This window comes from Toxorhynchites rutilus, chromosome 3, assembly GCF_029784135.1.
Source record: "Toxorhynchites rutilus septentrionalis strain SRP chromosome 3, ASM2978413v1, whole genome shotgun sequence".
Lineage (NCBI taxonomy): Eukaryota > Metazoa > Arthropoda > Insecta > Diptera > Culicidae > Toxorhynchites > Toxorhynchites rutilus.
Window position 1 is genome coordinate 69,148,296 of NC_073746.1, and position 16,351 is coordinate 69,164,646.

Below are 16,351 nucleotides of genomic sequence, written 5' to 3' on the forward strand. Positions count from 1 at the left end.
AACTGACTCGAAAGAATTGGATACGCTATTGTTTTTTTTTTTTTTTATTTAAATCGTTTATTTTTACAGGCTCAGTTACATAGGTTTAAAGGAGCCGAACTCCTTACTGTATTGTTACTAGTATATATGCATTTTTCCTTAATTCTAATGTTAATAATATAGGAAACCGATTACTCGCGGTCTACTCGAGTTTAGAAGGGTGACACATTTCTTCAGGGAAAGGAGGGGATATGAGGATATGTTGACAATGATCACACTCACACTCTCAATCACACTCATCACACTCAATTCTTAAACATAACTTATATCTAATATGTATTTACATTTCATCTTATTCTTAAGAAGGGATCCGATCTCTCACAAAGGAAAAGGAAAAGGAAAAACTAAGGGTATAAGGACAATCACACACAAAGATCGATAGCTTTAAGGAATACATATATTTGGGACATGTAATCAAGGTCTAACCGAGCCAACACGTCTCTCACCGGTACCATGGGCTGCCTTCCTCGGGCCCGAAGGGTGACTACTAAATTCGATCTGGCGACAAGATACAGCTCGCACGACCAAACAACGTGCTCGATGTCGTGGTAACCTTGGCTACAAACACAAAGATTGTTGTCGGCAAAATTAATACGAAAGAGTAGCGCGTCTAACGAACAGTGATTGGACATGAGTCGGGAGAAGGTGCGAATAAAGTCCCGACTCAAGTCCAGACTTTTGAACCATGGTTTGAGGCTAACCTTAGGGATAATCGAGTGGAACCACCGGCCCAATTCATCTTCGTTCCATTTGCGTTGCCAGTTAACTATGGTATTTTTGCGGACTAAAGAATAAAATTCATTGAAGGCGATTTGACGCTGATAAATATCGCCATCAATTGCACCAACCTTTGCTAATGAGTCAGCCCTCTCATTACCCGGAATGGAGCAATGTGAAGGGACCCAGACAAAGGTAATGACATAACAGCGTCTGGATAAAGCACTCAAAATTTCTCGTATTCTCTCAAGGAAGTACGGCGAGTGCTTTTCCGGCCTCACTGAACGGATAGCTTCGACAGAGCTAAGACTATCCGTTACAATGTAATAGTGTTCAACAGGTCGTGAGGCGACGCTGTCCAGCGCCCAGTGTATCGCTGCCAATTCAGCAACATACACTGAGCAAGGATTCTGAAGACTGTGGGAGGTGCTAAAAAATTCGTTGAACACTCCAAATCCTGTGGACTCATTCATAGAGGACCCATCAGTAAAGTACATATTATCACAATTGATATCCCCATACTTTGCATCGAAGATCGTTGGAACGATCCTCGATCGAAGATAATCTGATGTTCCATGGATATCCTGCATCATGGACAGATAAAAATGTACAGAGGAATTGATGTAGTCAGGAAAACAAACACGGTTGGGAATATACGAAGAAGGATGAACCTGCACGGAGATGAATTCATGATATGGACTCATGAACCCAGATTGAAAATGTAGCTGTTCAAAATTTCCGATCACCAATGGGTTCATAACCTTACACCGGATGAGGACCCGAAGAGATAATAAATTGAAGCGATCTTTTAGTGGGAGTACGCCTGCCAAAACCTCGAGACTCATGGTATGCGTTGAGGGCATACATCCCAACGCAATACGGAGACAAAGATACTGAATTCGCTCGAGTTTAATGAAGTGTGTTTTGGCAGCTGGTTGAAAACAGAAACTGCCGTACTCCATCACTGAGAGAATAGTTGATCTATACAACATTATAAGATCTTCTGGATGGGCTCCCCACCATGTGCCGGTAATTATACGGAGAAAGTTTATTCTTTGTTGGCATTTTTTACTCAGATACCTAATATGGGCCCCCCAAGTGCATTTGGAGTCGAACCAGACCCCAAGATACTTGAATGACATAGCATGAGTGATCGGATTACCCAAAAGTTGAAGCTTTGGTTTTGCTGGTTTATGCTTCCTAGAAAAAAACACCATCTCTGTTTTCTCCGTGGAGAATTCGATCCCTAGCCCAATGGCCCAGGTTGAAAAATTGTTCAAAGTATCATGTAAGGGTCCTTGCAGGTCGGATTCGTTTGATCCTACGACAGACACCACTCCATCATCTGCCAGTTGTCTTAGTGCAGCCTAAGACAACTGGCAGATGATTTGTGTAAGGCAATTGTCGATGTCGCTTACATAGAAGTTGTACAAAAGGGGGCATCGCTATTGTTCTCTCCAAATTATTTTATGGGCTTGAGGTACACAAGTGCAGAACGTCATCCAACTTGCTCCAACCTATAATGCTATTATACAGACAGCATCAGGTGCCCTCCGAACAACACCAATACAATCGATGATGGCAGAAGCAGCATGGCCATGGGAATTCGTGGCAACCTTAACATTAACAAAAATGGCTTGTAGAACCATGGAGAGAGAGAATGCTCCAACTGAAACAATTTTGAATAAAACCAATCAAGTTGGTTATAACCAATCAAAAACTTCCGAAGATCACAAAAAAAATCACACCAAGCTAGGAAGATCCAGGTATGAAGTGTGTTCTAAAATCGACTGGTTTAAAAAAAATGGGTTAATGCATGTCAAGGACGTCTTATTGCCCAAAAATTGTTTCAATCATTAATGGAAAACAAATACGCTGATTACGACCTCTGGTTCCCAGATGGTTCGTTAGCACAATCCTAAATTGAAACTAGAGATGTAGGCCCAAACTACCCCAAACTTTTGTTCCGCGGAAGATATTGCAATTGCGAAAGCTACAAGGCGAATACAAAATAGAAGAGTAATTTTCAGCGATTCTGCAAGCAGCTCACAGGAGATAGGGAAAGGTGAGTTGCGTCGTCCTTTCATTCAAAAAAATATGAGGAAGGATAAACAAATCGTTCTATGCTGGGTTCCCGCTCACCAAGTAATCGACGGAAACGAAAAGACGGATGACATGGCTCGCGAAGGACGAAATGCGGAGGTGATTTGTCACTAGGTTCCCGCACAAGATGCGGTTAGCTGGTGTAGAAGAGTTTTAAGGCGAAAACATCAATCTATCTGGAACAACGCAGATACGAGAGGACTAAGACTCTTTGAAGGTGCCATAACGAGATGGAAAGATAGAACAACTAGGCGAACTGTGAACCATATACTCGATTGCTGTAATTACGCTATTGAAAGGAAAAGAAACAGATTAGGCGAATGCCAAATTAGCCAGTCTCTTTAAAAATAAAAGAAAATATTTTTTTCGATTCCACATAAGGCTGTTTCATTTGAAACCCAGCATTCGGACTCTTCATCTTCATCAACCTGATGTAGTTCCAAAACTTATGAAGCATTTGCACCCTCGGCAGTCGAATCATCGTAGAAATATGTGTTTAGATGCAAAACAATGTTGACTATGCCATCGTCGTTCAGAGCTTAAAACTCCACATCCTCGTCGTGTACGGTATTGTCTTGGTCAATCAATTTCTGCAGAATCGAAAGTATGCGTTCTGTTACAACCGACAACGGGATATCAGGATTTTCCATGACTTGACAATGGGATCAGCCGGTACCTCGTCCCAAGCCTCGGTTAACCAAAACATAGATTTCTGGCTACGACACTGTAATATACAAAATTACGTTTACCGAGAGATTTTCTTTTAAATTTTTGTATGATTTGATTATCCGGAAAATTAGATTACCGTTTTGTCTCATATTCCGAACACTTAAGGGGATATTCTAGTGTAGAGACACGGATTTCGGATGTTTCTCCGAGCTCCGCAAAAATTAAAGAAAGAATATTTTTCCTATCCATTATATCATAATTTGTTCATCTAACTTTTAACAAAAAAAAAACAAAATTTGTGCGGAGAAAAAATAGTTTTGAGCTAACGAAGTGAGAGGGTAAAAAAAAGTTGTGCCATGGCGTACACGATTCCAGATTCTGGTTATCTGAAACAATAAAATCAAACAGATTCTGAATCAGTAAAGATGCCGCTATCGCATGAATCTCGGACAAGTCAAAAACATTTTTTTTTTGACAAATTGGCGGCCGTTTGAAAAACAAAATGCGGTTTAAAAGCTTTTTTCTTACATTTCCCGATTAAAAAAAAAGTAAAATTTAAAAAATATATTATTTTTTAGAGGTTCATGCGATAGAGAGATGCCTGTAGATTGTATCCATATTAATACGACATGAATCGGTTCAATAGAACTTGAGATATCGTGTACGCCAGTTTGAAAAAAACAAGTTTCGAGAAAAACGCGTTTGAAGTTAATTATTCTCGCCGTATCAGGTTAGATACTGCATCACTAAAATGGCTCGAACTCGGTGAATAATAGAATTTTCTATAATTCCTTTCTAGGGTATACTCTTGAATGCCTAAACTACAGAAATATGAAGAAAAAATTTTTTGAATTTTTTCAAATTTCTAGACTATAACAAACTACAAACTAGTATTGTTATGCTCGCAAAAAAATGATTTTGCTTCTGTAATTATTAATTGTATTTGTTTCTTATAGTTTCAATGGTTTCGGGACCAATATCGATATCGATACCTGTATGTGATGTTAAAATGAAGTCTATAACGCAAAGAATTTCAAAGTTTTGAATATTAAATTATTTATAACATGAAAGTTCAGTAAATTCAAATTTGAAAACGAAGTGTTCGCAATTTGAATCATGCGAAGAAACTTGATTCATTCAAATTTTAATGAAGATTTCTGCATAAAATATCATTTTATTTCATCCATATATTGTACATTCTTACCATTTATAGCACTTAACATGAAAACAACAAACAAAATAGTTGAAAAAACTACGAAAACTGAAAAATCACGGTGCTTGTTTTTTACAGAATTTGCTAACGCAAACATTTTATCATTGGTCATTAAATGAATGGACAAACAAAATAGTTGAAAAAACTATGAAAACTGAAAAATCACGCTGCTTGTTTTTTACAGAATTTGCTAACGCAAACATTTTATCATTGGTCATTTGACTGTTCCTTTTTTGTAAATGCTTAATATTATAAATTATAGGCTGAATCGATACCTGTAAATGATGTCAAAATGAAGGCTGTAACCCAAAGAATTTCAGGGTTTTGATTATTCAATTATTTATAACATTAAAGTTCGGTAAATTTACATTTGAAAATTAATTGTTCGGAATTTGAATCATGCGTAGAAAATTTATTCAAATTCCGAACACTACTTCAATATTAATTTTAATGAAGATTTCTGCATAAAATATCATTTTTTCACCCATTTATTATAGGTTCATACATTCTCTAGCAGTTGTCATGAAAACAACAAACAAAATACAGGTCGAACTTGATTATCCGGAGACTCGGTTATCCGGAGACTCGATTATCCGGGATTGGATTATCCGGAATTTTAGACTTGATTATCCGGAGTATTTCATTTTTGATTTTCGGAAATTTTGAATAATTTGTATAATAATTCCATATTGAATAGCTAATATGGGTATCAAATGAAAGGGCTTGACTAGTATAATACAGTTATTTATGCAAAATGCAAATCCAATATGGCGATCACTACAAAATGGCGGATTTCATATTTTCTTAGAACCCCATCAATATGGGTATCAAATGAAAGGGCTTGACTAGTAGAATACAGTTATTTATGAAAAATGCAAATCCAAGACGACGGCCACTACAAAATGGCGGATTACACTTTTTTTTTTGAACCGCTTCAATATGTGTATCAAAGGAAAGGGCTTGATTAGTAGAGCACAGATATTTATGAAAAATGCAAATCCAAGATGGCGGCCACAACAAAATGGCGGATTACATATTTTCTCAGAACCCCATCAATATGGATATCAAATGAAAGGGCTTGACTAGTAGAATATAGTTATTTATGAAAAATGCAAATCTAAGATGACGGCTACTACAAAAATAGTCGCAATAGCGATAAACAATTCCTGGTGAAAATTCAGGCAAATGCAAATCCAAAATGGCCCCTATCATGAAATGGAGCCATAATTTTTTTCAAAGCCCCATGAAGCCTCATGAAAAATCCAAATCCAAGATGACTACAGTTCCCAAATAAACAATTACTTTTTAATGGGTTCATTCAGCTTGCCCTGTTTGTATGTAAGTTTGAGTGTTTGTAGGGTTGTCCCACATTAATATAAAATTGACCCCGTTCCTGTTGACTGATTGATCTGAAATTTGGAACATATTTTTTATTCTACTGTCATTATAGAACTGCGTATTCCATGATCTCAAAAAATTCAATTTGGGCTAAAAAAGGGCTGAATGACTTGGAGAACACACTACACAACGATTATTAGCATTAACATTAGCATTAGCATTGAGCAAGTTGCACAATATCGTAGGTGGTACGAATTCAGAACACACTACACAACGATTATATGAACAACATAAAATCAAAAAGGTCGCCGCCACAAAATGGTCGACTATGTATTTTTTGCAATCCACTCAATATTGGTATCAAATTAAGTGATTTGACTAATAGAATACAGTACATCATCGAAATATTCTGAAGAAAGTTAGGTACGAAAAATAAAATTGAAAAAACATATATTTTTTGAATGGTTTTAATGTAGAGAAGTATACTAATGATACAGATAATTTACAAAAACTAGAAAATGAAATAAGTAAAAAAAACTTTTTAAGTTCAACGGTTTCATGTACTAAAAGCTAGAAAATTATTTTGGCAAGTAGCAGTTAGTAGTTATCACATCCGTTTCTTCATTGATCAAGGGCAATGATGAGACCAAAAAGAAATCGTGGGGTATATGATGAAATAACTAACTGTGAATAATGAAAATCCATCGTTTATTTCTTATCTAATTTTCTTCGGAATATTTTCATGATGTACTATATTCTATTAGTCAAATCATTTCATTCGATACCGATATTGAGGGAATTGCAAAAAATACATAGTCGACCATTTAATGGCGGCGACTTTTTTGAATTTATGTTGTTTATTATGTTTCGTGTTCTCCATGTCAAGTCATTCAGCCATTTTTTAGCGATGGCCAAATTGAATTTTTCAAGATCATGGAATACGTAGTTTTATAATGACAGTAGAATTAAAAGTGTCTTCCAAATTTTAGTTCAATCAGTCAATAGGATCGGGTTCAATTTTCTTTTAATGTGGGACAACCCTACAAACATTCAAACATACATACAAACCGGTCAAGCTGAATGAAACCAAATTAATTAGTTGTTTGGGAACTGTGGCCATCTTGGAATTGAATTTTTTTGATCTGCTATGTTCTACTAGCCGAGAACTTCCTTTTGATACCCATATTGAAGAGGTTTTGAAAAAAAATATAAATAAATAACGCAAACATTTTATTATTGGTTTTAACTGTCACTTTTTTGCAAATGTCTTATATTATAAATTACAGGTTGTATCGATAACATAAAAGTTTAGTAAATTTACATTTCAAAATGAAGTGTTCGGAATTTGAGATTGTTCGGAATATGAGACAAAACGGTATCCGGATAGAAAAAAATCAACATTACGGATAATCGAGTCCGACCTGTAATATGAAAAATGGAATCCACAAGTGATTAAAATTCATTTTTTTAATGGTGTATTTAAAATGTTATTTTTCCAGAATAGTTCACCTTTTCCGTACATCATGTTTCAACAAGATTTCGCGTTACGATTTTTTTTAATAATAAGAATACATCCTTCTAAAAAATCAATCATAATTCAAGTTTTAGGTAAAAAAAATAGCAGCGGCCGGTTGATTTGGAACGGAATTGCCCTATAGCTCTCCCGAAATTCCGCAGAATGGCATGAACACATTTATTATCCTTGAACAGAGGAGTTGGACTTTTTCATACTCCAAATAGACAAAACAAAAACTGAACTGAACTATTGCTTTCCAGTTGCAAGCCAGTAAAGAGAGCGTACCACACCTGTACATTATTTAACCGCGACCATGCCCACGAAACCACATCGCACTCGGTATTGTAATTAATTAATTAATTGGTTTGATGAATAGTTGGTCTACTGTAAATGATCGAGTCTATTGAAATATTTGCACTCACCAACGACATTACAAAACAAAACAAAAAAACTCAACACAACAGCACATTCAATCAACTGCTGCCATCACAAATAGTTCCATTTCAGTATGTGCATTTGCGTAAGGTAACATTTCCACTCGTGAAATAATAATTAATCAAGCGGCTTCCAGGCCAAACGGGTACAGTAGAGCTATTTAGCTTCTGCCCGCTCTCGAACCCCACCCTCGTCTGAGTGGGGGAGGTGAGCGCGGTTCAGCGCGACAATTCCCAAGAGGAAAAACAACCGCCGGGAAGGAACCCGGCGCGCAATTGAAGAGCGAATGAAAAGTAAACAGAAATAGGAAATTCATTTTCCGACGTTGGCTATGTTATGCAAATACCGTTATGCACAAATATACACCCAGAGGTTGAGCGCAAGTGCGCCCTCTGTCGTGCGGCGCGCAATATTTCCATCAATCAATTTATCGACTAAATTAAATGTGGAGGCTTTCGTGGTGACTCCCGCGGTCGAGCCGTTGCTGGAAAACTACTTTTAATCAACCCAACTTCTGCTGCTGACTTTCATTGTTTGGCTTAGCGTTGACATTCGATGCTCGATTAGATCGCGTTGGTTGATACCGGGGGAAAATGGGAAATATGCATCGCTCGGAGTTTTCCACTTTGTCGCATTTTTATTCCGCTGGAGTGGAGCGAGACTCATCATTTGTTTTCCACTTTTCCACAGTTTTTTTATATTTCCATCGTGGCACACAGAACATCATTCCAGCAATGGAACTCAATTAGCCGATGCGCGCACGAATTCCTCATTTATCATCATCATTGTTGTGGTTTCGAAGCTTCGGCGGAATACTCCGACAGCAGCATCGCAATTTGGCCGAGATGAAGTGCCCAATTACTCTCCCAAGGAAAAATGAACGCAGGACCGCTGGACCAAAACGGAATTCCAATTAAAAGTAATGAGAATTGATTCGCTCTCCGGCTTCGGCTTCCGGAGGTTTCCGTGCTGTCCGGAGTGTATTAAATTGTAAACATTTCCAGCGGAGATTTCTGTACTCGAGGAAAACGGGCCAAGGTGTGAAGGTTCGGAGTAAATTATTGCTCCGTGATTTGTGTTTCGCTACGGCAATGCAAACGTTACCGGCGTTGATGATCCAGAAATGCTTATTAATCGTGCGAAGGATGTCTCAAATTAGCAATTAACGGAAACGTGTGTGTGTTGTAGCAATTTGCTAATGTGCTTCTAGTGCCGCTTTGATAGGTAATAAAGGTTGTACTTAAATGGTGTAACAATGAAGAGGGGTTACGCAGCTTGCGTAACAAATTTCCCAACTTGAGTAAGACTAATTTCCCTGCCATATTCACTCCACCGAAGCCAGCTGGTTGAAAAATGTTAGGTCGACCGTGTACTTTGAGGGTTAATTAATTAATCATCTCGTTCCCTATTCTATTCGGCGAAGTTCAAAGCCTGGTAATTAATGTTAGTCCATATTTTCTCTCTTTTCAGCCAAGCAGACACATGCCCACGAAAGCCCACCTGATTTCAACAACGGTACGTTTGCCACCCCTCCCCCCCCCACCGAAATATGCTTGCGTCCCCTTGTACTTTTCCCTCCATCCCGTGGTAAGGCGCCATTTTCAAAATGAAGATAAACACATTTTATGTACACCCGCCTTTTTTTTGCTTTTTTAACTTGATGACAAAGCATATATGCGTTATCAAGCGTTTTTGTTTCATGTATCCGTTGGTTATGAGTGTCCGCTATGAATTTTTCAAAATAGGGCAATTTATCCTTTTCCGTGATCAATTAAAAACGGCCTGTTTTTGCTGCAATCAAAAACTTATCGCCGAGAATCGCTAAAAAAGGTTTCAGATTTCATTTGAAATCTAACGAATTGATACCTTACATTCAAAGACGTAATTTGATAAATAATTTATTTATTGTGAAATTACATATACCGCGGATTTTTCAAATTGTTTATTTATGTTACTTCCTCATCCCGAGCACCCGTCCATCCAGTCTCTTTCGCACACCACTTTGGGGAATAAAATCATTGCTTACAAGTGAAACTCAACCCTAATCGTATTTTTTGTCTTGACGATCATTCCAGAGGCCAACTTTCCCCGATTCGCCGAACCGATACCCAACATCACGGTCACAATCGGCCGGGACGCGCTGCTGGCCTGCGTCGTCGAAAATCTAAAAGGTTACAAGGTGAGTCGCTGTTCTTTTTCTCCTGTATGGATTTCCATCAGCCTCGGGAGGTTATTGATTACAATATTAAAAAATTACTACAATACGAGTTTAAATGGGAGTTTCAGGGAAGCCGTTGATTTGTTTTGTGCCAACTATTCGGTTATTCAACTGGTGACTGTTAACCTTTTTTGAATATTTTGATTTTTCCAAAACATTAATACGCAGATGAAATTGGTTCTCGGGTTTTGCAAATTTAACCAACCGCTGGGTCAATTTCTACCAACAATAGATCAAACTAATGGTTGCAGTGGTTCAATGCTTCTACAGAAAATCTGAAGTGCATAATTTGTGAATAAAATATGGTATATGTGGCTCATAAATATTTCCTTCTAGTTGATGGAGATGCCGCCATACGATTGAAACACAGATTTCTGCATAACTTGAGAACTAATCATGCCATATAAATGAAAAAAATTCTACATAACTCAAGAACTAATTAGGGGCCGTCCACATACCACGTGGACAACTTTAGGGAGGGTAGGGGGAAACAAAATGTCCACGCTAGTCCACGGAGAGGGTGGAGGGAGTTTAGACTGAGTCCATGTGGACAGGAAGAGTTTTTTTTTCAATACAATCTATGTAACCTATGCATCTCAAATTAAATTTAATAATACATATTCAAAAATGCCAAACTCTCCGTATTTATCAATAAACGGATTGAGCCGCCTCAGTCAAACGGTCAAATTTTTTTTTTCTTATATCATTTATCTTCCTCAGTGGAATCTGTATTATAAAAATATGAAAATAGGATGATAAAAATGTTTATTATAAAATATGAGTGAATGACCAAGCTATTTCCTATGATCGTACAGTCAAAGCTCTTTATAGCGACATCGCAAGGGACCGTCGTTATAGAGAAATGTCGCAATAAAGAAAAGAATTTCTATGCGATTTCGAAGGGACCCTCAAACATGTCGTTATAGAGAGATTTGTCGCTAAAAAGATTGTCATTATAGAGAGCTTTGACTGTATTTTCATAGTTATGGAGTTATATACCATTATAGCCCAAAACTATAAAAATTAAACGATTCCATAATGGTTGAGATTTCATGATATGCGTAAATGATTTTTCATAGAATTTAGTGTTTTATACATTTTGTTATATCTCGAGAACAGTTAGTCTGTATAGATTTTCATACAGAATAGCGTGTAAAATAATTTTCCACTTGTCGTCAAACTTAAAACAGTTGAGTGATAGTATTCTGATAGCACCCAGTATTTTGATAAAAATTTACAAGGAATTAGGTAGCTGATTCGGAATATTTCAGGTTATAGAGGATCATATTTGATGAAAAAATCCGTCTACGCGTATGGTCAATTCAAACCTAAAACAGAATTGTTGAACTTGTCTCGAGCCTAATTTTATGCCCCGAACTGACTCTAATTTAGAAAGTTCACTAAAATAATTGTCTTGCTCATTTGAAAGATAAGAAAATTTTGCGTGGAACCTAGTAACTTTTAGAGGTAAAGAAGAAACTTAAAATTTTGTGTTTTTATGTTCAATATCGAAAATATTTTTAATACACTATTAGCGCCCGATAAAAATTTCCCGAACGATTGCGGAAAACATTTCGTATTGCGCTGACGACTAAAAGGGAATCGAGTGTATGAATGAACCGACATTTCCTGTGACCGATCGTATTCCGGAGTAAGCAAAGAACTACACTCGACAAAAAAATAGAGGAGCAAAATTTGACAACGAAAATGTTGAGTGATTATTGAAACGCTGTAACTCTGTTATATAATAATGCATTCGTCAAAGCAAAAACTGGATCTTGTATAGAATGTTTTCTAGTGGACATTTTCGGCCATCGTTCTGCTGTGCGCTCATTATTCCATGTAATTTAAAATTAAAGTATCATTTTTCACTCGATAGAGAATATTTCTGTAGTAAATAGTTCTATTGAAACATTCTATGAATCAAAAGGAAGCGAAATAATCAGGTTGATTGGATTGTTACTGGGAATATATGTTTAAAATCTATTGATTTTTTTGTATTTTTTATCATCATGTCATCATTTATATCAAAGCTATACTGCCGTTCCACGCATAATTGTCCCATGTTACTTTTGGACAATTTTGACTTTTTTTCATAAAACAATGTTTTTATGCCTAATCTTCCGGTGAAACACAAGACAAGTTATTGTTTGTTTCCAGCTTTTAAAAAAACAACATCACGCTCAATTGTCCCATGTTGATAATCTATTCATAACTGTCCCATCATCTATTTTTTGTAGATCCATAATAAATTCAACGGTACAAGTACAAGAATTTTATGCCACGCTTCCCACGAGAACTCGAGAACTAATCAATCAAATGGAGTCAAATTTAGGATGTGAGGGTTTTTGGGTACGAGAAATGTTTCTATGATGGTATGACACCCCTCCCTCCTCTGGAATGGAGAAGGGATTCCATAAAAATATTACACATATTTCAACGAAACAAATTCCAACCAAACATGACAATTGCAAATTTTCGGAAAACTCTGAAGGAAAATGGGAAAATGCGAAAAATTCAATTCCCATATGTTCTACAATTACATAGTGACAATCATTGATAGTCCATTTGATGTTTGCGCTAATGAAATTCATCTTTATTCGGAAGTGGAAACGGATTTTGATGTGATAAAACGCACTCTTATATCTTCTTCTATCTATACATCCATTCCATGCCAAACCAATATAGTGGTTCTCAGATTTTCGTAAAAAGTGGTAATTTTGTTCTTTATCACAAAACACCCGGATTTTTTAATTTTTTTATTTCGGTGTCCATTTCCATTTTAGGGTGGTCCGAAAAATCATTTTTTTCCACTTTTTCCCAAAAATTACTTTTTTCAAAAATTCATAACTTTTGAATCATAGAACTGGTCGACATATCAAAATGAAGCCTATAAGCCTTCTATAAAAAAATATTACTTGTACTTATTATTTTATAACATGTAAAAAAATGGATTTTATTTTCGTAATTAGCGAATGTAGTCGCTTTTAATTGTTTTCATGGCTTTGGACTAGAGGCGCTGTATTTTTATATTTTTCTTGAAAGCTGAGAATTTTTGGCATAACATATCTCGATATCAGAGAAGCGGGATCTTGATCGTGCAACCATCGAGTGTGGACGTCCTTTTGCGTCGCTCCGTGCCTCGATACTTTCATACATAGTTTGCACTAATTTTTTCTCAAGAAGTGTAAGTCGTTAAACTAAATTTAATGGAATCTACTTAGGCTACATGGATGAATCTCGGAAAAAGCAGTGCGAAATATGAAGTTTTTTGTCGGTAAAATTCGTTTCGTTCTTGCGTGTGTGAGTGCGGTTCCTTGATGCCCACAATTGCATTTCGCTACCATGTTCTTAATCGCGCAATCACTCATTTCAAAGCGTTATGAAAGAGGAATCAAGATCCTACGGTCGGTGGTGATATTAGTGTTCATCGTAATCAATAAAGTTTTTTCCTGCAGTGAAAATATCACCGTTATCGATTTGTTATTACGCGTTTCGTGCCCGCAGAAAAAATGTCCGAAGCGGGTGAATGTGTCTGTTGTCTCGATTCTATTGCTACAGTAAAGGATTTTTGCAATAGTGTGCGTATTATGTATTTTCATAGAACGAATTACACACCAATACAAAATAAGATGATGGAAACGAAGTGCGTACGTTATATTTTGGGTAAACGTTTTGTATGAGCGGGAGAAGAAAAAGAGCTCGAATTACTTTCGAGCAAGAACATTCATCAAGGAATGGTTTTCGAGGTACGGTGAGAGCGAGAGAGAAAATAGTATCTGATTTTTAAACGGTTTTATTTATAAAAAAGGTAAATCTAAAATGGCTGCCACCACAAAACGGCGTTTACATATTTGCTCAAAACCTCATCAATATGGGTATCATATAAAAGAACTTGACTAGTAGAACACAGTTATACATGAGAAATGCAAATCTAAAATGTCATACCTCCAATGCAATCTTATTAATGACATCATTGGAATTAATTCCAGTGGCCTTCAAATGACTACGGAGTCCTTGTATCTCTAGCAAAAGCTGCCTTTCCGAAACTTCGTAGTTGCCAGTTTGTCAAATCGACTTCTTCTGTTCGCTGTAAGGTACTCATAACATGTGTCGAGCTTGAATTGCTTCAAAAATTTCGGCTGCTTCTTTAGGCGATTTTAACCGTTCTTGTAACTCCCGATGAAAACGACCAATGCACTCCAACATTCCCTCTTCCATCGTTTGACCGGGGCCGGAAGAAATTTTCTCCTGGATTGCTCATTTTATCTTATCCAGCTATCTAGAAGTATTTTAGGAATTCTTCTTTCAGTAGCAAATTTTTAATCAATGGATTTAATAAAACATTCTTAATGGCCATTTCGACTAGACTGTTCCTTTCAACAGCGACCAGTGCGTTGAGTCTGGTCACAACATTACTCAGAGATGATCCTTTGGCTTGCAAATATTCTGCGCTAGACCTACTTCAAGTAGCACAATGCATCAGAAGTACAGATAACACGGAAATATAAAATCATAAATAATCATAATCCAGTATTTTTAGCCGCACAATACTCCAGTGGCTGTGATCTCTTCATAAATTGGTTTCACAGCAGTATAATGAGCACTCCATCGAGTTGTCGACAATCTTTTACCAACACACCTTTGTGACTCAGAAACATCTCTTAGCGATCAATTGATGCTGCGAAAAACGAGTAAACAGATTAAACAGCTCTAATAATGCCACACACTGTAGATTCTTAGCGAAATAATGTTGTCCTCATAAACCCAAAGAGTTGTCTACAAATCCTATGGACACGTTTTTTTTTGTTTTGCTTTCTCAACACAAACTGAACTCTTTCATTTGATTATGACATGGTTGGTGCGGTCGAAAGCCTGCGAACGGGACTTCATGAAAACTAAACCTTGACCTTCCAGTTGTTGGAAGATGTCGTTATTCAAATCTGCAGCTTTTCCCACCCAAAACTAAAATACTGAGAATGGATTATATCTGTGATATAACCGCAAGGTTAAAGTAGACCTACCATTGGTATAGCAATCATTTGTTTGAAGTTGCATCTAAATCAATTCTCAATAAATGGTTCTGTTCAAATATATACGACATAATATTTTTTCGTTTAAGGTTTCTTTTTAATGTTCGACACTCAAATCATCAAGACAAGCTCATTCAATCCTCCATACATCGGAAATATCTTCTCCGTGATATAAAAAATCATCACGGGAACACCTAGTTAAGTGCCCAAATGTGTGCGAAATCATATTCTACTCCTTGGGTGCTTTAAATACTTTGCTTTCGAAGCAGTTTTGAGCTATTGAAACACGTTTTATGGGCAATAAGTAAAAAAACATCTCTCGTAAATCTTTCAGTTTTCGATTAATGTTATTTAGATATATTAACGCTCTAAACTATGTACTCCGAACCCACTCATCCCTTCATCCTCTAGACTTTGAATTTACATCCCAGCACAAAATTGAAAGATGTAGTATGACGAAATAATGAACATAAAAAATCAAGAATGATTATATAACGTGGACTTTTCCATAGTGAATTGTTTTGTTAGATAATACCATAAGAAATTACCGGTTACCTTCATTCAAAATCAATTTTTCTATATAATATATTTGTCATGGTCATGGGTGTCACTCCTCTAAGAGTGACACCCGGGGCGGACCATAAAAAAAGAAAGCAGGTAAATTTTCAGTATAGTATTTCCCCAAAACCCTTGCGAACGTTTCATATTGATACGTTCAGCCGTTTTTCTTAGACGATCATCGAAAATTTGAAGTAAATTAGAGGAGCATTTCATCGCAAACTGTGGTACAAGTACAAAGCGCTATGCATACTCTTGAAGTTAACGATTCATAGCTTACGTTTTCATGCGTTTGTAGGTATAAGGATGGCAAGAAGTGAAGATACTCACACATATACATACGAATTTTCACATATACGCAATAGATTCGGTCGGCTCGTTGTTAACTCTTTATAAGGCCGTGGGAACGAGGCAAGGAATCGACTCAAGCTTCAGAGATTATATGCCTCACATGAGGAAGAACACGTATTTACCTTTGATAATAAGTTATCTATTGGAACAGTTGATAAAAT

The 16,351-nt window shown here is 36.7% G+C and overlaps 1 protein-coding gene across 3 annotated transcripts in view; it reads left to right on the forward strand.

The window, feature by feature from the left end:
* The window catches only part of LOC129780331 (lachesin), a 497,636-nt gene that overhangs the window by 229,961 nt on the left and 251,324 nt on the right, over positions 1-16,351 (forward strand). For 2 of the 3 annotated variants that reach the window (XM_055788470.1, XM_055788471.1), the window contains exons 3-4: positions 9,501-9,545; positions 10,106-10,209. In XM_055788470.1, coding sequence (XP_055644445.1) covers positions 9,501-9,545; positions 10,106-10,209 — 149 coding nt within the window. The remainder of the gene's footprint in view (positions 1-9,500; positions 9,546-10,105; positions 10,210-16,351) is intronic. The other variant, XM_055788472.1, reaches the window with a different exon arrangement.